At 42.6% G+C, this 24,047-nt stretch overlaps 1 protein-coding gene across 37 annotated transcripts in view; it reads left to right on the top strand.

Annotated features, from left to right (window-relative positions):
- The window catches only part of CLIP1 (CAP-Gly domain containing linker protein 1), a 107,793-nt gene that overhangs the window by 36,073 nt on the left and 47,673 nt on the right, over nucleotides 1-24,047 (top strand). For 9 of the 37 annotated variants that reach the window (XM_083476659.1, XM_083476657.1, XM_083476670.1 and 6 more), the window contains 10 exons: nucleotides 889-1,105; nucleotides 4,959-5,156; nucleotides 5,496-5,599; nucleotides 9,430-9,490; nucleotides 11,076-11,108; nucleotides 16,663-16,767; nucleotides 18,812-19,756; nucleotides 21,920-22,036; nucleotides 23,115-23,172; nucleotides 23,871-23,954. In XM_083476659.1, the coding sequence (XP_083332785.1) occupies nucleotides 889-1,105; nucleotides 4,959-5,156; nucleotides 5,496-5,599; nucleotides 9,430-9,490; nucleotides 11,076-11,108; nucleotides 16,663-16,767; nucleotides 18,812-19,756; nucleotides 21,920-22,036; nucleotides 23,115-23,172; nucleotides 23,871-23,954 (1,922 nt within the window). The remainder of the gene's footprint in view (nucleotides 1-888; nucleotides 1,106-4,958; nucleotides 5,157-5,495; nucleotides 5,600-9,429; nucleotides 9,491-11,075; nucleotides 11,109-16,662; nucleotides 16,768-18,811; nucleotides 19,757-21,919; nucleotides 22,037-23,114; nucleotides 23,173-23,870; nucleotides 23,955-24,047) is intronic. The other 28 variants (XM_083476665.1, XM_083476663.1, XM_083476674.1 and 25 more) reach the window with 12 other exon arrangements.

Genomic DNA, 24,047 nt, shown 5'->3' with positions numbered 1-24,047 from the left:
CCCCAGGTGGAGGAAGCATGGGCACTTACTCCTTACCCATTTCCCCCACTCCCCTTTTCTGGTACAAATGGCTTCTTCAGATTTTCTGCATTTCTGTGGCCACACACCATCCCCAAAACTTGCCTCCCGCATGCAGGCCGCTCAGAAGGGTCTCTTAAAATAGAAGTGTATGAGAGGTTATGAAAAGTGAAGGAAGGAGAGTGCAAACTGTTCACTAAACATCTCTGGAAATGCTGAACAGTGAGCATCAAGGTGATGTTAATTTTCAAGCTCTCCCCCTAAGTCGTGCAATGTGGAGTCAGTCTTATGTAGACAAGGAGGACCTATTACAACAACAACAACACTTTCTTACGATCAAAGACCAGCATAAGGAGGGGTACAATCATTTTAAACCTTTTTTAAAAAACAACAACCTAAAATGAGTTAAAACAGAATATACCGTATTTTTCGCTCTATAACACGCACCCGACCATAACACACACGTAGTTTTTAGAGGAGGAAAATGCCACCCGTAGGCATTCCCTCCATAACACGCACAGACATTTCCCCTTACTTTCTAGGAGGAAAAAAGTGAGTGTTATGGTGCAAAAAATACGGTCTATATAAAATCTGCTGAGTTAAAAAAATAGTCTCTCCAAGCCATAACAGAGCAATTGCATTTCTTCATATACTGCTGTAGTCCTATTGACTGTATGGCAATTTAACATGTAAGCATCTCACTGAATTGCTTCTGACCCAAGGTATTTATGACTAGTGCTGACGTGTGTGTCTTTGTGAATGTTTGCATGCGCAACATATTTTTACATACTTGAATAGAACTATACATTAGCAATTATGTTTGTCTGTGGAGTATGGCTTTCATTAATGGTGTTCTCCCCTCCCCCACAGGTACTTCCAGTGCCAGCCCAAATATGGTTTGTTTGCTCCTGTCCATAAAGTTACCAAGATTGGCTTCCCATCAACTACACCGGCAAAAGCCAAGGCAGCGGTCAGGAAAGCCATCCCCATGCCCTCCAGCTTGAAACGCAGCCCAAGTGCCTCTTCCATCAGCTCACTGAGTTCTGTGGCATCATCAGTAAGCAGCAAGCCAAGCCGTACAGGACTAGTAAGCTTACTTTCTGACTGCATGCTTTACAGAGATTGGCATTGCATGTGGCCTGTGCTTGGCTTCTTGGGAAAGACACGGCCCATTTTCCATGGTCCATTTTCTTCTGTTTTGTCTTCGCTTAAAGCATGCATGAAAAGAATCTTAGCTAGCCCTGGAGAATAGAAAAGTTAGATTATTTTTAAGCTCGTAGATTTAAGGTTTAACTCAAACTAACAGTTGCTACTTAAAATAAGAAAGAGGCATATGCTTTAATTATGAAACAAATGGGTTTCTGAATAACTTGCCTGGGATCTACACCATAACTTCCCCTGGAATGCATTTTGTGGTAAAACAGGGCGGAAAGCCTGAATGCACCTACTTGGAAGCAGTTCCTGCTGGAGCCAGTAGGGCTTACTTCCAAGTAACAGACCTAGGCTTCAGTCTTGAATGCACTTATGAGCCAGGTAAGTCCTTTTGGACAACTGGACTCAGATGCGCAATGGGGCTGCACTGTTAAAATGGTACCATGGCTTCATTCATTCCTTTTTTCAGTTCTGGCCCTCCTTAGTTTAAAGAGAAATGACTGGTGTGTATATATATGTATGTATGTGTGTGTGAATGGTGTGTCTTTTTCTTTTTTGTATTTCCACACACTTATTTTCAACACTGTTTTGAAAACAGTTTTTTCCACCTCTTTGTTACAGTAATCATGGTTATATGTAACTTCCCAGTTGCTGAGTATTCAAGTCAGAAGTATTTTTGTGGGCTGAAGCCTCTTCCTTTAGTTTCTAAACCATGTTATCTTATAAGATCTGGACACAAGAAAAGTGTAGAGTTTGTATTATGTTAAAATCTTATATGCTATAGATAAAATGCTTAACCTTAATATCTAACTTTTAATATTCTAACCTTTGGTCACCTGCAGCAAATGGAAATTTGCAGCTCTGCCAATTAGTTTATACTGATGGATTAAAATTAGGCCAAACATGACAGAAAGTTTCAGAAAGTTTTGTTTTTGTTTCATATGACCATTCAAATGACCATTTTTAATAACTTGGTAACAATGATCTATTGCAGTTTGTTATTCCATGCACTATTCCATGCCAGCTATTGGAACAGATGGCATTGACAACATATGGTTTTTAAAAAACCATTAGAACCAATATATTTTGGTTAATAAGATGGGTAGAATTGTTAATAGAACTAGCATTTAGCCATTCGGCAAAGTGAATGTGACAAACAATGTGAGTTTTTAATAAAAGGGTAAGGGCTGCCTAATCATAAATAATTCCTTGCTTCTCTGATTCACTATCTGCTGGGATTTGTGGTGATGGAATCCCTCTTGCAGTTTCTTCTGAACAAGGGGCAACTGTTAACTACCGTATTTTTCGCTCTATAACACGCACCTGACCATAACACGCACATAGTTTTTAGAGGAGGAAAATCTGTAGGCATGCCACCCGTAGGCATTCCCTCCATAACACGCACAGACATTTCCCCTTACTTTTTAGGAGGAAAAAAGTGAGTGTTATGGTGCAAAAAATTTGGTAATCACAGAGCCTACTGAGTCAATTTGAGCAGGTTAATTCCAATTTCCACCAGGATCTTAAAAATGGCACTCCCAAAAATTCTATTTATTGGTCCATTTAAGATTCCTTCCAATTTTGGTAGGGTAGATGCTTCAATAAAGACAGCAAGAACTGGTGATGCATATTTTCTACCCAGAAGATTTTTTTCCACAAGGCATTGGCAAACTGCTTTTTGCTGCATGTGATCCTAGGTTGACTTGAATAAGTGAGAGAATTCTTTGGCTTAACAGGAGGACGCTCTTTATATTTAGCCAGCAGCCAGGCCAAAGAATGCTTAGCAGCTTAACAAGCTAATCTGCTCTTGAGGCTCGCATCTTAGGTTGAGGCCAGCCCTTTGTTTCCCTTTGAACCCTCTGCTTCCTGTCTTCCCCTTGCTGCATTAAGAGTCTAGCTGCACAGGTATGTTTGCTTCCTTTCTTGAGCTACTAAAATGGAAAACTGAACAGGAAAGTAAATACTAGCTTTCTCAGGCAAAAATCTCCCTATAAGGTATACCTCACTGAAGCTGCTGAGCTGGCGGCCAGGTATCTTCCTCCACCCACTGTCTGGTTACACGGAGTAGGCCCACCCTGGGCCAGATCTGCTACTGGTGTAAATGACCCTTGAAGAGCCAGCATGGAGCTATAGCAGTTTCGTAGAGCTGGTTCCACTGGGTGCCAACAGCATGCCTGGCCTCCTTGTGTGGCTGTTATGACATCACTAGCAGAAGACTGGTGCCAATGTCACATCTCTCCACTCCGTCAGCCTCCATCCCAGGGCTACCACAGCACATTCATACTACGTTATGTTTACACAAAACAGGAATCTGGGACAGATACTAAGGGCCATTTCCCACATTACGTGCCAAGGAAACACTGCATGCAGGTAGCCGTCAGTCACAGCCCGTCCTGCCCCTCTGAAGAGTTTGGCTGTATGATATATATATTCTTCCATACTTTGTTTTCAGCCCCACCCACCCCCAAAACTATATGCTATACCTGTTAACACTTCATGCATCTGGTAAAGTGGACTTTGGTTCACAGAAGCTTTTGATATAATAAAATTGTTGATGTTCAGGGTGTAGCAACAGACTAAGACTCTTCTGAGAGATGGCGTACCCCTAAAAAAGTAGTCACAAGAGAGCTTCAGCTCTGAATTTTCTCTGTGTTCTAGATATACTTGTTTGATGCAGCAAAGTCCCAGTGGTCAGAAGCCATCTATGCAAACTCAAACTTGATTCTTTCTCTTTCCAACATGCCACACCCACCACGTCCACACAGCATTGATGTTGATGATGATGATGATAATTTATTTGTACCACGTCCACTTGATTGGGTTGACCCAGGCACTCTGGACGGCTTCCAACATATATAAAAACATAATAAAACATTGAACCTTAAAAAGCTTCCCTATACATGGCTGCCTTCCCGTGTTTCCTAAAAGTTACATAATTACTCATCTCCTTAACATCTGCTGGAAGGGCGTTCCACAGGGTGGATGCCACTACCAAGAAGGCCCTCTGTGATGGAAATCATGTGCTGATTGGACAAAGAGAGGCAGTGATGTTGGCCCCATGGCCGCTGCTCCAATGCAGACTTCTTTGCTGCTCTTGCTGTTGGTAATCTATCAAACAAAGCACATACCAAAAGTCAGGGAAGCATCCTGTATAGGCATGCACTTAGGGCTGCTAATTAAGCTGTCCGCTTCTTTGGACTAAAGTGGTACCCATTGCAGAACATGCTATCTACCCTCTCACTTCAGACCAAATCAGTCCATTTGTACTGTGGTGGTCTTGAATGACAAACATAAACATGGGTTGGATCCTGTGAACTGTTTATAATCTAAGGGTGGTTCTCCTATCCCTGCCTTCACCTCCCCATTGGCTGTTTTTGCCCCGTGATGGAAGATCAGCCTGTAAACCTATGCATACTTATAGAGGCTGGTGCCCCTCCTTGCGTTGCTTGCCAGTCCCACCTGCCCCCACCTCACTTACCTTTACTCACTCAAGCCCCATATCCTCACAGCTCCTCTGTCTCTCTCCATTCCTGTTTTATACAAACCTCTGCTATTGCTTAAAACTGACATTCTAAAACATTCCTTTTCTTTTGCTCCCCTCCTCTTCCACATTTAAGATTGTGGTGAAGCACTACAAACCCTCCAGTTGGGGCTGCATGATGACAGTCTTACATTTTTATGTATAGAAGAAGAAATGATAGATTGACTCTGTATGGTGAGTTAGGGTGCTTTTAATGCTTTTTAAGCTGGTAGCTAGGCTCTTAAAGATGCATGTCTTATCCTTGAAGTTGACAGAAACATCTTCACGATATGCAAGGAAGATTTCAGGCACCACTGCTCTGCAGGAAGCACTGAAAGAGAAGCAGCAGCACATTGAGCAGCTCCTGGCTGAGAGGGACCTGGAGAGAGCAGAGGTTGCCAAGGCCACCAGCCATGTTGGGGAAGTAGAGCAACAGCTGGCATTGGCCCGAGATGGCCATGATCAGGTAGGCCCTTCACCCACTGACATGTGGATTGTTCTGTTTCCTAGTGCAAGAGGATGGATAAGTAAAAAGACTCTGCCAAAAACTGAGAGAGAAGTTTTGCTTGGGTCTGTTAAAGAGACTCCATCATTAACATGGAAAAAATGACCCTTACCATCCAACCCCAAACACTTTCTGCACTGGCCAGGATGAACACATTAATTCTGCATTAGCTCAATTTTGATAAGGCATGATGTTACTTTCTTGATGCAGGCAAATTCAAGGCGTTAAACCACATATAGTTCACGGTAACCTGATTTAAGTAAATGGGTGGCTTGTCTAATACGCATCTTTGTTAATCAGCGAATACTGGAAATGGAGGCTAAGATGGACCAGTTGAGGGCTTTGGTTGAAGCCGCTGACAGAGAAAAGGTGGAACTGCTTAACCAACTGGAGGAAGAAAGAAGGTATGCTAAATTTGTAATTTGAACGTATGCAGAAAGATGTATTTTGACATTTTAGAACAAATTATAATTCTTGGTACTCATTGTGTGGCATTGAGTAAATCATCCTTATAAGTACTTGATGGTGATGCTGATGGAGAACAAAAGGATTGTGGTGCTGGTGAGGAAGAAGAGAAGAAACGAGGCTGGCTAGGTTCCTTTTCCATCTTTGCTATTGATTTACTCTCTAGAAATTTCCCCTCTCTGTATCTGTACTGCAGGCTCAAATCAGTTTTATTCCACTTTTAGCTGTAAAGGCCTTCCTCAAATCATCTTGGGAATTGCAGTTAGGTTAGGATGATTATTTCTTTAGAAATCTCTTGTCTGTCTTCCTTGGGAGGAGGGAATATGTTGTCTAACCTCTGTTCCGCATTTCTGTAAAAACTGGGAATATTAGTATAGCTAACTTTGCAGGGTTGTAGAGATGAACCAGATAAAGGTGGGAGGTAATTTTGCATCTGAAAACAGTTTTGTAAATGTACTAATACTCTTCAGAAAGTTTTTGAGCAGACTTACTGCTTTATATTTATATTGTACAACAGTAAGGCATAAACTATTGCAAGTCATGGAAATTCCAGTTCAGTGACTGCTTTAACTTTGTCCCTGGTTGGCCTTGAGCAAGTTGCCAAGCAACCTAATAGAACCAGTGTACTTGGCTGGTACACATTCACTGAACTGGCATTTTGCAGCTCAAGAAATACTCATGGCTTCGGACGTCTAGTATTTCTTCCACTTCCACGTACCCTTGTAACTTGTAACTGAGCAGCCTCAGAAGCAGAAAAACGATGGAGTCATCAGAAACTGCTGATAAATGCAGATTTGAAATTGAGTCTCTCTGCATCCCACTGACAAACTAGCTGAGATTCCTGCATTTCTGGGGGTTGGACTAGATGACCCTGGGGTCCCTTCCCACTCTATGATTCTATGAAACCTCTAGAATTCTGCTCCTGCTATGGGTCTTGTTCACACCTTGTGTTTACTGTAGAATTTTGAGTAACTTCAGAGAAATGTCATGCAATGCTCACACACGATTTTCATCACATGCAAGGGCTTTCCTGTGGGGGGTATTTTGGTGCCCAGCGCAAGAAGTTCATATGGCTAATTAATATAGAGAACAATCTACGGTGAACTCCTGTGAAAGACAGTTTGAAATGAATGAGTTGATTGTTAGTGTTTTTGCTTGTTTCCATGATGGTTCCACAAGAAAACTTCCCGGTGGGTTAACATAACAGTCTAGGGGGCCATCCATTCTAGCATTCTGCTCTCACGTCGGCCATACAGTTGCCTTTGAGAAGCCCACAGGGAGGACATAAGAACAATAGCACCCCCCCCCCCACTTCTGATTCCCAGCAGTTGGTATTCAGAGGCATAATGCATCCAAAAGTGGAGGCAGAACACACCCATTCCAGTAGGTAGTCAGTTCTCCATGTGACTAATCTCTACTCATAAAGGTAAAGGGACCCCTGACCATTAGGTCCAGTCGTGCCCGACTCTGGGGTTGCGGCGCTCATCTCGCTTTATTGGCTGAGGGAGCCAGCATACAGCTTCTGGGTCATGTGGCTGTCAGCATCGCCCTTGAGCCAGTGCCACCAACTGGACTCATCCACTTCAGCCCCGACTGGGCTAGGCGAGCTGGGTAGCACTTCCAGAGACCACCTTCTGCACAGGAACAGGTCAAAGTGCTGTGGACTCACAGCTTAGAGTTGTGAGCACCGGATTCACTCCCACAAGAAGACAGTCGTCGCACAGCAGAGTACATCAGAGTCTAGCAGAGTATATAAACAACTCGGAGAGCAGCTCTGTAGAATATCTTCTTTATTCTATAACTACAACTATAATACAACTATATACAGAGCTAAATAGGTTTAAGCATAAATGAATGCTGAACCTCACTGAGTGTCTGCAGCTGCTCTTATCTTTACACACGATCTCTAACACTCAGTCTCTCCCTCTCTCCGACACTGACTGACTGACTCGTGCTGGAGCAGAATAAGTAGAGAGCAGAACACGCCTCCTCCTCTCTGGAGAATCAGCAGACTCCTCAGGAGATTCTTGGATATGGGAGGGGTGAAATCTCCTCAGTGGCCAGCATGACTAAGCCGCGCACAGAAACGCCGTTTACCTTCCCACTGGAGCGGTACCTATTTATCTACTTGCACTTTGACGTGCTTTCAAACTGCTAGGTGGGCAGGAGCAGGGACCGAGCAACGGGAGCTCACCCCGTCATGGGGATTCAAACCGCCGACCTTCTGATCGGCAAGTCCTAGGCTCTGTGGTTTAACCCACAGCGCCACCTGCGTCCCAATCTCTGCTCATAATGGCACCCAAAATGCGTTCTCCGCCAGTCAGCAGCAGCTTACCTCTTTTCACCCACTTCACCCTTTGTTGAGGCTGCAGCAATGAAGAGCGGTGTTCTCATTGGAACTGCTCCTTTCCTCCGGAAATGTGTTGGCCATGAATGTCACTGTGGTTAAGGTAAAGAAGATATATTTTCCCTTTGAACTCCCACATGCTTCCAGGGATTGCCAAAGACATAGATAAACATTTCTCTATATTTAAATGGCTTTGAGTTGTATAAATTTCCAGAGGTGTAACAACAAAGATGTGCTGTGTATAGACCAGCTGTGTAATACAATCCACTTGTTTGCCTCAATGGCCTGTTTTGGAGAATGTAACATGTACCAAGGAAAGAATTATATCTAGAACAGTTGAAAGAACTGACACACATTTTAAAAATAGCATGGTCTCAGGCACTTGGATGTGTAAACTGGCACGTCCTTTGAGCAGTTAGATGGACACCTGGCATCCAAGTGGTCAAGAGGAAGTACTAGATGTTCTCTTTCAGCAACAACCTGTGTTTGAAGAGGGCATTGACTGTTCATAGAATCATCTGGTCCAACCCCCTAAAATGCAGGAATCTCAACTAAAGCACCCATGACAGATGGCCATCCACCCTCTGCTTAAAAACCTCCAAGGACGGAGAGCCTGCACCCTCCTGAGGGAGACTGTTCCATTGTCAATCAACTCTTACCATCAGAAGGGTTTCCAAATGTTTAGTTGGAATCTCCTTTCTTGTAACTTGAAGCCATGGATTCGAGTCCTACCTCCCAAAGCAGGAGAAAACAAGCTTTCTCCATCTTACATGTCACAGCCCTTAAGATACTTGAAGATAGCTATCATATCTCCTCCTAGTCTCCTCTTTTCCAGCCCAAACATACCCAGCTCCTTCAAACATTCCTCATAAGGCTTGGTGTTAGGAGACAGTGGAAGAGGATAGGCCCTCTGATGTCACCTGACATCAGATGTCCCCCTGAGGCTGCAGAAGTAATGGATGCTGTATGCTGTATGCATGCCCCAGCTGGAATTGCCTTTGTTTTCCATAGTGGGAGCAGGGATCCACTGCCTCCTAATTTTATAGTGCTTCTAGTCTGTACCTTTCCATGGCCAGGAGATTGTCACTTGGTAATGACAATACAGAAGTGACTTTCTCGGTGGTAGCACCTACTCTTTGGATTGTGCCCCTCCCCCTCGGTAGCTCTAATTCTTAATTCTTAGACTTCTTTCATTTGTGTAGTGCTCAGTTTGAATCTATGCTATATAGTTTTATTCCTTTTTTACTTAGTTTCTTTTGATAGTTTTTTTATTTGATAGTTGTATACTTTATGTTGACCACCTAGAGCTCTTTTATTACATGGTATATAAATTTGAATAAGTAAAATAAAGTAGCTGTGATGCTTGATTACCTCCACCTCAGAAAAGTGAGCAGATCTTTTTCCTTCTCTTCTTCCTTGCAGGAAGGTTGAAGACCTCCAATTCCGTGTAGAAGAGGAATCTATTACAAAAGGCGATTTAGAGGTAAAATGCCTCCAGCTCTGCAAAGTTGATTGTATGGTTTAGGATTATTCTAGCTACTACTATTGCAGATTATAAGAAGATGAAAATTACAGGATTTTATGCTCTGTGGTTGACAGTCCAGAAATGCACAAGACAAATAGAGATACTGTCATATTCTTTACTGGAATATATTCTAAAGTTGTGTAGCTTGTAGGAGTACTGATGGGTTTTTTTCCTAATTCTTCATTCTGCATCTGAACAAGTAACTTAGTTTCATCCATATGTTTTTAGTTCCATCATTTATATATTTTGCAGGCACCACTCCAAAATATTTATTACAATTGCAAACTAAAAATCCAATGCTAAAGTTTTTAAAAGTTGCAGTGTATAGCTATATCCTTACTGAAATGAATGCTGAAGTTGGTATATTTTGGTATGTACATTAAGGCGCCAGTAAATAGCCCAGTCCATCATTTATAGTAAATATCACTCTGCACTTCTAGACAATGGCTTTAGTTTCTTAGACTATGTTCTATTCAAGTATTGGATAAAATGTGGATGCTGAGCATCTTCTTGCTTCATTGCCAATACACGTATTTTACCAAAATCTGTAGGCACGTTGATTTGCATGTTGGGCTTAAGCAGAAAAGCTCTGTGCTTACATTGCTGTTTTGGGCTCTTAATTTATAACGTTGGCTATCTTGAAGCTTCTTTAACATGTTCTTGCTTAGTCTGAAAAAAAACAGAATGTTTAGTCGCTGCCTTTCCCCCTGTAATATGTGCAATGCAAAATTCAAAACTGACTTGCAGAGCCGCAAGTAGTTTCAATCTGCAAATGCTAGCCTTGTATTGAGATGTCCATTTCAAATCTTCTTTAGTTCAACTTTTACATTAGTCTTTCATACACTTTATCTAGAATTCATGGAACACTCATTTACTCTTTTCAGCCTATAGTCTTGTGTCCTTTTTGTGTTATCAGTATATACAAAAAGCCCCAATAATTTTATTATTTATTTCAATAACTTCTACCCAGCCTTAATTTTTGTGGACTTAGGTTAATAAAGGGTGGAAATGTATTAACTTTCTCCCATTGAAAAGTGGCTGTTCCCTCCCCATCATCACCACAGTGAGAAGTTTTAAGTACAGTGTTATATGAAGTTGACCTTGGAAAAGTCTTAGAAATCAGTTTTGCTGGAAAACACATTGGCTACATGCCCACTTTGTATTCTGGACATAGCATACAATTCAGTTTATGTATAAGTTCTAACAAAAGATCACACTGTGAACCCAGCCCCCCCCCTTGTGCATGTATACACATTTGCACGCAGGCACACACACCCCTACAACAGCCTTTGGCAACCTGTGGAACTTCCGTATCCAACAGTTTCCATGGGTGGGTGGGCTTGTTGACAGTCCCTCAATTTCAGGTAATTCTTGTATTATGGGGTCACTGAGAGAAGAGGAAAATCATTTCAGAGAGAAAGAGGTGCAATTCTATAAATCCATCCCAGTTTGAAGAGTCTGAATGTACCAACTTTTTTCACTGTATTAAAACTGTAGTGTTAAGCATTCCCATGAATTCTCTTTGTTTTAATTTTGCCGATAGCAAAAGAGGCAGATTTCTGAAGATCCTGAGAATGTAAGAGGACATCTGAATGTGTGGAGATATTACCCCCAACCCATTTTAACACAGACAGTTTACCAGTAAAACTTCTTTTTGATGATGATGTATTTAAACCACTAATGAAATAATCTGCTGTTTGTGTGCATGTAGTTGTGAGAACCACGGCAGCGTTCTAAATGTAGGATCTTGTGTAATTCTTGTTAAAAAATAATGCTGTGTTCATAGATTTGCTTTGTGTTTTATACCCAGTCCTCAAGCTTCACACAGTGGCCTTAATTCTAAAGCCTTGGGATCTTTTTTTGTAGGCAGTTAATCCTGGGTTCTGTTTAAAACCAGCAGAACGCTCAGCCTCTACCAAAATTCTGTTGGCCAGCCTAGGAGCTCTGACATATGTTCAGTGGATGGCAGTTCAGGAGATGAGACTCCCATGTTCCATGAGAAGAGAGAAAGGCAAAAAGGAGAAGATAAAAAATTTAACCTTCATTTAGCATATCTCCCACCTGTTCAATTTTAAATGTTTTAGAGAAATAGTTTCACTTCATTACATGGAATATTCTCTTCCCTGCTTGACTTGTTTTGCTTCTTGCAAAAGGAAAAAAGTTAGTGGCTTTTCTAAGATCCCCAGGGACGCAACCGAAACAAAATAGAAATACGAAGCTTGTTTTCAGCTGTGCGTTCTTCCATGTTCCATTTGCACAGAGCTAAGTGTAGCAAACTTGGTCTCTTCTGTTCTTTAAAATCAGGCCATAGTGTGTTCAAATAAATCTGCATGCAATCTGTCCCTTTCCCCCTTTTCTTTTTTTGGATATTTTGTGCTTTCCTCATGCTCTGATATCTTTTATATGCTGGTCGCCTCCTTTCACTTTTAATGTACAGTAGCAGGCATCTGGCCGCCTCGGCGTCTTCGTTTTTCAGGGAAACTTGCTGAAGTGCTAGCTGTGGGCTTTTCATCTGAGCGTTTGCTAAAAGGTTGATGCCACATCTTATAGGGTTCTCAGCCTCCCAGGACAGGGGATTTGGAATGATCACCACCCCATTTATTCCAGTTTGTACCTGTAGAAAGGTGCTAGAGCAGAAATATATTTCCTAGTTGTCTGATGCTCCTTTGCATTTTCAACACCATAATTGTATACATTTAGGGTATGGTATTGAAAGGAAAAACTGCCTTGTTGACTTACAATGTCTGAAGGCCAAACTGCTATGAGAAGCACAAGGTAACAGCTAGTAAAAAGCTTGTCAACTCTACGCAGAAAGAAGAAAGAGTCCTGGAGTCCACTTTGCATGGATGAAACCTTATTCCAAAATAAATTAGTTAAGTTTTTAAGGTGCTAAAGGACACTGATTTTTTCGCCTGCAACCGACTAATGCAACTGCCCCTCTGAGAGTTTTTATGCAGAAATAAAGTTATAGATTATATACTGAGGGCCCAAAATAGTGGGTGAGATATTTTTGTAACTGCAGAGATGCAGGCCTCACACTTCAAAACTAGAGTATATTTTTAAAAATTATTTTCTTCCATACTCCCAATTTTGTGTATGTCCATATTACTTGCAACAAGTAAGATACAAGGGGCAGCTGCTTTTCTTCTAGAGATTTCATCCCTGCCTCTTTCTGATTTGTATCAGATCTCAAGAAATGGGAGCCATTGATGTAAAACTGAAAACAACACCTCAAAAAATTAGCTGTCTTGGCGGAAAGCATAATTCAGCATAATCTCACATTTTCGTGAGTAAAATAAAAAAATTGTACAGCTATCATTTGCCTACCGGCAATTTTAAAACAGAATGTAGAAGAGAATGCCATACATGGGACCAAATTCCAACACCCCCCCCCCCAAAACCCCAGTAGAACAAGGTGATTTCTTCTTAACAGTTCTTCTTGGTAACTAGTTTTTGGATTTTTACCATGGAAGAATTTGATTTCCCCAGGGTGCTTTTGTGCCTGTCTGCAGGGTTGCCTTGCAAGCTCAGCAGTATGCGTATGAAGAAGGAGAACAAGGACTGATCCAGTGACTCGTTTAGATCCCCTTTTTCTTGCTCCTTTCTTTATCTGGGAAACTGAAGAGTCAGACACTGCAATGATTTACATCTAGTCCAGTGATGGTCCTATCGAGAGGACCATCTTTTTCAAGGGGACACTGTTGAAGGAGGGATCCCCGACCAGGTTACCTGAAGGGCTGTGTTTGCCCATACGAACTTGCCTGAGTCCTTAAGCAGCTTCAGAGGCACTCTCTGGGTCCCCTCCGTGGGCCATACCATTGGCACATACTAAGCACAGGGCATTATCAGCAGTGGCACCACAATTATGGAATTCTCTTTGGAGAGCTCAAGTCAGCCACTTTATTTCCTTTCCTGCCTTTAGATCAGGGTTGAGTAATCTGTGGCCCTCCATATGTTGTTGGAGTCCAAGCCCCACCAACAGTGGGAGTTATAGCTCAGCACCCTCTGGAGAATCCTGGGTCAGCCACCCCTACTTAAGGGAGCTCTTAAGAAGTATTTATTTTAGTAGGCATTTAGAATTTTAAAAAACGTGCCTTAATTGTTCTGTTTCTACCTCCTCTTTAGTGTTACTGGTTGTAATATTGTTTAAATTAATTGATTTTAATGATATGTGGCTTCTTCATTAGTTATACACAGCTGTAGAAAAGTGATATTTAAATGGCAGGTAATAAAAAGAAATACGTCTCATCCAATTTTTTGGGTATATTTGGAATGGGTTGAGACTGACTGATCTTTTCCAGTTGGTATACTAGAGATGGTGCTGCTGGTTATTATGCCTGTTATCGTCCCATCACCACAAATGTATCTTGTACTGAGCTGTGGCTGCTCTCCGGTGAAACTTTTCAGAGATGCTCCGCCAACACCGTGTTTTACTCACTTTCTAACTCCCGTTGGTGGAAATATTCTGTGCTGCAAGTGGTAAAAAGTTAGCCATACCTCATTGTTAGCCATTCCTCATTTGTTTTTTACAAATAAAAAACAAGTTCTCTATTAATTAATTGAGCTCTTCAAATCAATTTATTTGAAACATTTATACCCTGCCCTTCTGGTGTAAAAATACCACTCAGGACAGCTTATAAAACAAAATACTGCTGTTTCATAAAATAATTACAAAAACGGGACAGCGTCAGCTGTTGAAAAACCAAAGAAACATTGTCTGCCTCATCAACAAAAAAGCCTGTTTAAGAAAAATGGCATTTGGTAAGTGGTGAAGAAGAGGAGGGGACCGACTGTCCATTACAGGACACGCTGTTCCATAATCTGGGTGCAGCCACTGGGAATGGCCCTCTTTTGTCTCACCCAGCTGTGCCTTCAACAGCACAACACCCCCTTAGCCTCCCTCGGGACCTGTCCCCCAATCCCCACCTCATTAGCTGCATGTTCAGGACTGGCCTTAGGTGCTCACAGCGAAGGCACCTTTGAACAAGCAGCTTCTCTTGGATCTGGCTAAGCCTGCCAGGCCTTCAGGGAGGGCAAAATTTAACCAGACCTTCCAGATTCACACCCAGTAATTAATTCTGGAGGTGACTCCTCTACCTGGAATGCTAGTCATGAGGTAAATAACTGCTAAATACTTTTGTCATCTATATATAATGCAGGGCTTTCTTGGAGAGCTCTCTTATGTGCCTGTACCAAAAGCAGATATTGCTTACAAGTATTCTGAGTTAAATGTCAGCAACTGAAGGCTTCAGGGCTTCTTAGGACGCTGTCCAGCCATTCATTTGTCCACCTTGCAGCAAAAGAGGTGAGCAGAAAATGGCTTCTATAGGCAAAAATAACTTCTCAATGTTCAACAAGGAGTTTGGTACTTGTTTTGGCCCAGCAACTAGGTTTTCCTTGCAGTCCACTTCAGGGATGGTTATTGATGCCCTAGTACATCACCCCTCGCTGGTGCTGGTTCCAGGTTTGGAGGGGCCCTTGGAGAAGGTGCCGTGTGGTGCTCCCCTCCCCAAATGAGCCTGCCTCCTCCTGCTCCTGCCACTATGCACTCCCATGTGCCTCTCTGGGCCCAGAGGAAAGGAGAAGGCATGTGGGGGTTGCAAGACCCTCCTGGAGGGAACCTGGGACTTATAGTGTCAGTGTGAATGTTTTGATCTTCCACAGATGGCAGCACCTGTTTATGGTCAGGATTCATAGGCATGTCACATTATACCTGTTCAAGGCAATTGTGTCTCTTCACATCACAAAATCCCCAAATCCTCCTGCATCACTTTTTGGTTTGAAGCAATTTCCAGCTCTCTGCCTTTTACCACTTCTGATCAATTTTGTAGCAGTTCTTTTTGGTGGGCATCCTGTGGTAATTCACTAATAAGATGCCCTGAGAAACCCTAGATCAATCTTTGGAAGGAATCCAAGTTACCTTTAGTCACCCCCCCCCAACTTAGATAAATCTGGAACTTAATGCCAATTCATACAATTTCTGCGTTTTGGGTGACAAGTGAATCTCTAATCTTCTACTCTTCTCTTAATAGAGTAGAAACTATTAAGTACATCAAGACCTTGAGCAGAAAAGCTTGTAAGTCTCTAGGGATGCATTCAGACTTGTTCATAAGCAGAAAGTGAGTGGATATTTTGAAGAAGAAGAAGAGTTTGGATTTGATATCCCGCCTTTCACTCCCTTTAAGGAGTCTCAAAGCGGCTAACATTCTCTTTTCCCTTCCTCCCCCACAACAAACACTCTGTGGGGTGAGTGGGGCTGAGAGACTTCAGAGAAGTGTGACTGGCCCAAGGTCACCCAGCAGCTGCATGTGGAGCAGCGGGGAAGCGAACCCGGTTCCCCAGATAACAAGACTACCGCTCTTAACCACTACACCATTTTGCCTGCTACCACAAGCCTTTATTTATTTTTTAAAGCCAGCCAACATTTCACAGTGAGCACCAGCAGTCTTGCAGTGGTGAAGGAGGGCTTCAGAGGGTTGAAGGGCCATCAAGTGCCCTGCTTGATGTAGGAAATCCAGAGCGAAAGCATCCCTAGCAGATGGCTGCCTAGCCTTGTCTTGAAGAGGTCCAGCGAGGGAGAACCCCACGTAGTTCATTAGTTCCATTGCCCAACTACTCCTGCTGTTTAGAAGTCCAGCCAAAATCTCTTCTCCAGTAATTCAGTGGAGCCCATAGATCTAGTCCTGCCCTCTGGAACAGCACAGAACAAGTCTTTGCCCTCAGGTATTTGAATCGCGTCTTACAAAGCATTAACTATTCTAATTTGTGCTGATAATTGTCACACTGATAAATAACTTTGGCTGCATGACTTTACCTTGCCATTTCTTCTTCTTCTTTTTCTTCTTCTTCTTCTTTTCTTCTCCATGCTCCTTTGTCTCTCTGTGTGCACATCTTTTCTCTCAACATATCAGCCATTTGTCGTCACACACTTTCAAGTCGGTCTTTCTCACCTGCAACATCACCTTGTTTGGTTTTTCTTTTTTGGTTTTGTTACCCACGTGCCTCTTTTGCTGCTCATCACTGGTAGAAGACAACTGGTGGCACATCCTGCATGTAGCTCCTCTTTCCTCTTGTGCTGGCATGTGATGGTGGCACTGTTGTGTTCTCTTCCTTTCCCTTTTTACTAACAGACGCAGACCAAACTGGAGCATGCGCGCATTAAGGAGCTTGAACAGAGCCTGCTCTTTGAAAAGACCAAAGCTGAGAAACTCCAGAGGGAGTTAGAAGACACTAGGGTAATGAACTTCACTGTTTTAAATGAACAAGACCTGATTTTGGTTTTGGGTTTTTTCGTGATGGGGAAGGTTCCTGAGGCTGAAGCTGAATGGGCATAAGATGTCTAGAGAGAAGATCGGATATGTCACCCTGTCTTCTACTGCCATTACACTGTTAAGAGTACAGTGGTGTTGGGTACAATTAAACATACAATTAATTTCTTAAAATGGCTTTCTTACTGTAACAAAATCCAGGTAAGATACTTTCAAATGAAAGAGCAGAGAATAACACATCCAAAAGCACATCCACAGTGAGTGAAGACCTTGCAATTCTACACAGTCGTTCCTCAGCTGATGATAAAATAGTTTGTTGTGAAGACTAATTTTGATGTTTTGGTTCAGTCTAGTGGTGATTCTTCCTGCAGTGATTGATGTTGTAAGGAAAGGGCTTTAAAAGTTCTTGGATAGCTCAGTGCCGCTTTGGTTACTTGTGGGGCTTGTATGGAAACGTGACCTTTTGTGAAGAACCTGAGGGAATGGAGTTGTATCGTTATCCATTTCTACACACGCTGCCATTTGTCTTGGTTAGAAGCAGCATCCCCAGTCCTTAAGCTGTTTCCAATAAGAGCTCTGCTGAAGACAGTAAAGTTAGATGAGGCAAACTTTCCCCCTACACCCTTGGTGCTTCATCTGAATCTGGATCACTTCAGACAGTCAGGGTTTGAAAATATTTGTAGCTGTGCCCTGAACTTCTGTTTTAGCAGACATAACACAACTTTTATTTGAGTATTTTGCTTTGAAATGGAATAGTTTGTGGCTAGAACCTGAAGCATTCCTTTAACTTTGAGCCTCTGTCAGTTAGACATCTCACTTCTGGAGGTCAAAACCTGATTCTTAACTTCAGGCATGTCAACTTGCTGCGTCCTGCTCCAAAACGTACTTGCAGCTTATCAAATCATCTTTCTTTTGCATCTGAATAAGACTCTTAACCAAATGGATCATTTTCATCCCAGTCGGAAATGTGCCAGTGTCCAGATATTAGCACGTGACACTTGTTCAGAGTCTCATGGGGGGGGGGGGAGACTTGTCAAAGTTTAGAGTGAGCTTGGGTTTGGATGGAGGTAGCTTATAGGACAGGGAAGGGAAACTTGTCTGTCTACCACAGCCAGGATTTTATGAAAAGCTTGTTTTCATTTATTCTAGATGCTTTACATCCTTCTTCACCATCCTGGATGATTTGGACTAGAACACTTAATCAGTCCTATCCAGCACGTACAGTCATACCTCATGTTGCATCTGCTTCAGGTTATGTCTTTTCAAGTTGCATCCCATGGCAACCCAGAAGTACCGGAACGGTTACTTCCTGGTTTTGCCGCTCGCGCATGTGCAGAAGTGCTAAATCATGCCACTCATGTGCGCAGACACGGCACTTCTGGATGCGAAAGCTTTGAGTTGTGGACGTGCCTCTGGGACGGATTACATCCACAAGTCAAGGTTCCACTGTATACGTTTATAGTATAATCCTAAAAATGTAAAGGAAATGTTAGTCTAAGGCCCCTTTTAGTATGGTTGAAAGGGCCATGACCACATTCTGCCTCCAGTTCCAGCCAGAGCTAGATCTGCCTTGTGCTTTACACACTGTCAAAATGTGCTGCCGTTCTAAGCTTTTGACTTAACCTGTTTTGTATTATCACTAACTTCAGTCAGATAACCTTCAGATCAGTTGGAGCTAAAGAATATACCTGAGAACTATGTGCTTTTGGAGGCAAATACTTTTTAAAAAAACAACAACTAAATGATGGACATGAAGCTGTTATAGGCACACGTTCAGTAGCTTTTAACTTATCATTCCTTGACTTCAATTTGCAATATCACCAAAGGTAGAAATTTAAAATAGATTGCCAAGATTTAGTTAACCTTCCAGAAACCCTCCTTGGAAGTGCTAGAAAAGCCAAGTTACTGTCCTGAGGAAGTGATCAGCAAACCTCTCCACTCTTAAATGAAATCCACTGTTTTAACTATTTCTGCCCTCTTTTTGTTTGTTTTTTAATGCTTCTGGTGCTAGGTGGCCACTGTATCAGAAAAATCTAGGATAATGGAACTGGAAAGAGATCTAGTACTGCGGCAGAAAGAAGTAACTGAGTTACGAGCAAGATTAGAGTCCAGTAAGCCAGTCAGCAACGTGGACACTTCTCTCTCACTGCTGCAAGAAATCAGCACACTGCAAGAGAAGATGGCACTGCTAAGCAAGGAGCACCAGGATGAGGTGAAGTCACTGAAAGAGAAGGTTGGAATCAGTGAAGAGTCATGCCATAAGGAAATTAAAACCTTGTTGGCATCCAATGAAAAGATGTTGAAAGAGAACGAGTCCCTGAAAATGAAGCTGGATGCTGCCCACAAGGAGAATTCAGATGTGATTGAGTTATGGAAATCCAAGCTGGAGTCTGCCATTGCTTCACATCATCAAGCAATGGAAGAGCTGAAGACCTCTTTCAGCAAAGGAGTTGGGGCTCAGACAGCTGAATTTGCAGAGCTCAAGACCCAGATTGAGAAGATGAGAGTGGAGCATCAGCGCGAAACATCCAACCTGAAACTAAAGCAAGAAAACGAGAGGCTGCATCTCCTGAAGGAGGTTGAAACTCTGAAAGAGAAGCTGCTGGAAGTCACAGAGGACAAGGAGAGAAGCTTGGAGGCCTTGAACACCAAATTAGAAAGTGCTGAAGACCAGCATTTGGTGGAAATGGAAGACACTCTGAACAAGTTGCAGGAGGCCGAGATAAAGGTAAAGACGCTAGAGGGGCTCCAGGCCAAGTGCACAGAACAAGCCAAGGAGATTGATAACCTTAAAGCAAAGATCAAAGGCACTGAAACAAAGCTCTTGGAATTAGATGCTCTTCAGATGGCAAGTTCTGAAGGTAAACTGGAGCTGGAGAAGCTTAGCAAGGAGCTTGAGGCAGCTGAAAAAAAGATACAGAGTTTAGAGAATGACAGGAACAATGAAAGTAGCCAGGTTTGTACCAACATCCATCCATCCATTTATTTTTTTCATTTTTAAAAAACTTTTATTTATGCTGTTTTGTGGTAGTCTGTTCTTAGAGAAAGGGTGTTATGAAATATTATTTTGTGATGAGTTTTTAAAAATCCAGACATAAAACATATCTATCAGTGGGCAGACAGAACAAAGTCCTTCATGCAGTGCATAAACTATGTCGTTGCTGCTACAAGACGGCTGTCAGGGCCACAGCTTATATGGCTTTAGATGGAGATTAGGCAATGTCTTGAAGGATAAATGTCAATGGCTACTAGTCATGATGGCTAGATGCTGCCTACTGGTTCAGAGGTCGTGTGCCTTTGAATTCCAGTTGCTGGGAACCAACAGCAGGAAAATGCATTTATGCCCATGTTTTGCTTATGGGCCTGCTGTGGGCTTGTGGTTGGCCACTATGGGAAAATAGGATAGTGGGCTAGATGCGTTTTTATTTTGAGTACTATTTTGGTATATGTGTTAACTATTCAGGCAGCAATGAACACACTTCCTGTTTGTATTGCAACCTACCAGAGTTTTAATCCAGTCTAGAAATCTGCTTGTTGCAACTCCAGAGTTCAGAGTCTGCCTGAACTGCTTATTGGCTCCTGGGAATTCTGCCCAGGGTGAGATGCAGAGGCAGTGGCGTAGCGTGGGTTGTCAGCACCCGGGGCAAGGCAAGTAATTTGCGCCCCCTAACCCGTGGATTTGCGCCCCCTAACCCTAACCCCCAGATGTTGCGCCCAGTGCGGCCGGCCCCCCCTGCACCCCCCACGCTACGCCACTGTGCAGAGGAAGTGTTGGGCTCCAGTGCTCCCTCCATCCTCTGCCTTGACCAAGAAGCCATTTTGGCATATAAGCAGTATATAGAATAATATTATAGCAACAACAGAAATACTATATTTCCCTATGAGAGAGGTGAAAGATCTTTAAGAGAGAGAGGTTGTTTTTCTTGAATTAGGAAAAAAATAGGTTTTGATTTTTCCTAGTTATTTATTGTTCTTAGTTATGCAGGGCTCCTAGTGGTGTTTTGTGCAGCAACTGAGCATGTAGACACCTGCTTAGCTTTAGCAGTGCTGTAGCACCAGGTGCTCTCAGGATTTACAAGTTCCAGCTAGAGCAAATGCAGTGGTGCCCCGCAAGACGAAATTAATTCGTTCCGCAAGTTTTGTCGTCTAGCGAATTTTTCGTCTTGCAAATCACGAAATCCCATTGAAAATCGCATTGAAAATCAATTAATGCGTTCCTATGGTCAAAAAAAGTCCAAACAAAGCCAAATTTGGTACAACAACAGTTTATTAACTGCTCTTTAAAGTCACACATACTGTAAAGAGCAGTTCAAAAATTGAAGGGAAAATAAATTAACTTTATAAACAAAACATGTCTTTGTTTTTAGACAAAGACGTTTTCGTCTTGCGAAGCAAGCCCATAGGGAAATTCGTCTTGCGAGGCAAATCGAAAACGGAAAAACCTTTCGTCTAGCGAGTTTTTTGTCTTGCGAGGCATTCGTCTTGCGTGGTACCACTGTAGCTAGCAGGTTTCCTTCTTGCACAAGTAAACACTGTGATAAAAACAGTGCTTGTAATGCCCTATCACAAAACCTTCTCACGTGATAACTTAGATACTAGCTTTTACATATTTCCTTTCAGGCATCAATTGTTTTTTTAAGTCCTGTGGAATTGCAGATTTCCTGCAAGTTGAACAGTTAAACCTTTATCATTAGAAGGCTGTTCATGACTTATGCAACTGACCATAATTTCAATCATGGGAATGAATGTATGTCCAATGTCACAAATGCTTATTGTTTCACAGTGTGATCAAAGCAAATACTTGCACAATCTTAAGATCAGAAGTAGGCCCCATTAATTTCAATGGACTAGCCATTTAGTATTTAGTATTGGAGCCTAAAACTAAGACAATTAAAAAAATTCAGTAATCATGATTATATTCCTAATGCAAAAATGAAAATATACATGATACTTCTGAACACAATTCTAATTTAGTTCACATACCATTTTCTGTTTAGTTTATATTCATGCATTTTGTTTATTTTTACCTCCTTTTTATTATTATTTAATACTTCAACAAAATCCTTTGTTTTGTCCTTTTGTAACTTTTATTTTCACACAACATAATAATCCTTGCTAGGCTGTTAGTCTGGTCAAAGAACTACAAGCGAAAGAGCAAAAGATTCTTGATCTTGAAAATCACTTGGGTGAAGTAAATCAGCTTAAAGATTCTTTGGGAAAGGAACTTGAAGATTTGGTAAGTAGCTGTTGGAAATTTCACCTGCACCCCCTGAGCTATGCTTTGCGGCTTTTATAATTGGGATTTATTGGAAGTTTCAGATCTAGTCATCTTTACATCCACCTGTGTCTTTGGCAAAATTGGACGGGAAACTATTAGCTCTCTTGTTGATTAAAACTCTGTGGCTTGAAATGTTGCCTTGTAGTAAATCCTAAAAACAGAGTGAAGTGCCTTTCTGCACCATCTATTGGATTCCACTGGCATGTTTGTGTCTGGGCAAGAGCCATGTCTTTTGTTTCCCACTCGTTGCTCATGGTCCACACGTTGCTGGTCTGCCTTTCTCAGGGTCACTGCAATTTCTGGAGTATTAAAAGCTCAATCTTTTATTAACCTAGGAAGCTGCATTGTACAGAGTAGGACCACTGCCTTTCTGTGCAGTCTGCAGCACAATTAGTTGCATGCAAAACATGGGTCCCAGTGCTGGGCTGCAGCCCTTTGAGCATCTGACAGAAAGCAAAGACATATCCATTAGTGGCTGACACTCCACACAGACGCTTATATCTGAAAATAGAAGCAACGATGTACTCACTCCTCGTGCCTCCCAGTCTAATGTGCGCTTATTGATAGGTGTGATGTTGGACTAAGTGGCAATTGCCACAGACCAAGAAAAGTGTTATAACAACACATGGTCCATAATGTTTTTTTCTTTATAACAGCACACCATTCAATAGGGTACAGGCATCTGTCTGTGCAACAGCCGACATGTTACAGATTTGGGAAAACCCAAAGCTGTTGGTTTTAACATAAAATAAGGAGGAGTTCTGCTTCCCAGATGCTCTCTCAGACTCAAAATACACCAAGTCAGAGTTTTCTCCATTGGTCTGTAGCAAAGGTCATTGTTTTGTCCACAGTTTTCAGGTGACTTCATGTCCTTTTCACATGCCCAGTAAAGAAGAGTGAGGTGCTGTGAAGATCCTGTGTTGTTGGCTTAAAGGTGTATTGAACCAATTACAGTATATCTTTTAAAAAAATCAATGTAGTGCCTTACCATATTAAGCCAAACGGTTAAATGTGATTTTTTTTTTCTACCTCCCAGAAAGAAAAATTTACTGAGGCTGGTGATGAGGCAGAAAGTATACAAAAATCTATGCAAGGTATGGTTCCTAAGAATGCAATTAAATCTTTTTAAATGAGTGTGGCAGACAGACAGAATTGCTTCCTTTTATCATACATGCCTTATTCCAGTGTTTCCCAAACTTTTTTGGGCAACAGCACACCTGTTTACTGAAAAAAATCTCGCGGCACACCACCATTAAAGCCCCGCCCCGTGACGTCAGCGCGCAGCGTCACGCCGGGAGGGACGCACGAAAGTGAAAGTTTTTTCCCTCCCCCTTGCCGGGGAACCTCCAAGCTTTGGGGGTGGGAGGAGGCAGCAGAGCGAGGGACTGAGGGACGGCGGCAACTGAGGCGGCGGCGGCTGTTGTGGTGGTGGCGGCGATAGCGGGCGGAGGAGGGGGCGGCGGCGGGGCTTGAGGAGCCGTCGCCGGGAGTTGCTGCTGCTGCCCGGACATGCCGGCCTCCTCCTCCTCCGCTGTCTCGCGCTCCTCCCTTTTGCACGCGCTGCCCCGCCGCTCGGCACCACCACCGCGGAGCCGCCCCCGGCTCGACGCGGATCCTCGCCGCCACCGCCTCTCACCGCCCGACTCGCCCGCCTCCCTCCCACGGCACACCAGCCAATGTCTCACGGCACAGTAGTGGGCCGCGGAACACCGGTTGGGAAACACTGCCTTATTCTAAATGTAATGTGACATTGTTTAAAAATCTAACCAATGCTAACATTTTATTCCCATAGAAACTGTTGAAAAACTAAACCAAAAAGAACAACAATTTGCACACATGTCATCTGAACTGGATCAGCTGAGATCTAACTTGGCAGGTAAGAGAAGGTGACTAGGTTGAAATATTGGGTTTTCTTATAGTACATTTTCATGTGATGTTCCAACCATTGCATGTGGCACATTTTATTTTA

Source organism: Podarcis liolepis (assembly GCF_965112155.1).
Source record: "Podarcis liolepis genome assembly, chromosome: 15".
Lineage (NCBI taxonomy): Eukaryota > Metazoa > Chordata > Lepidosauria > Squamata > Lacertidae > Podarcis > Podarcis liolepis.
This window is presented reverse-complemented; position numbering and strand designations above follow the sequence as displayed.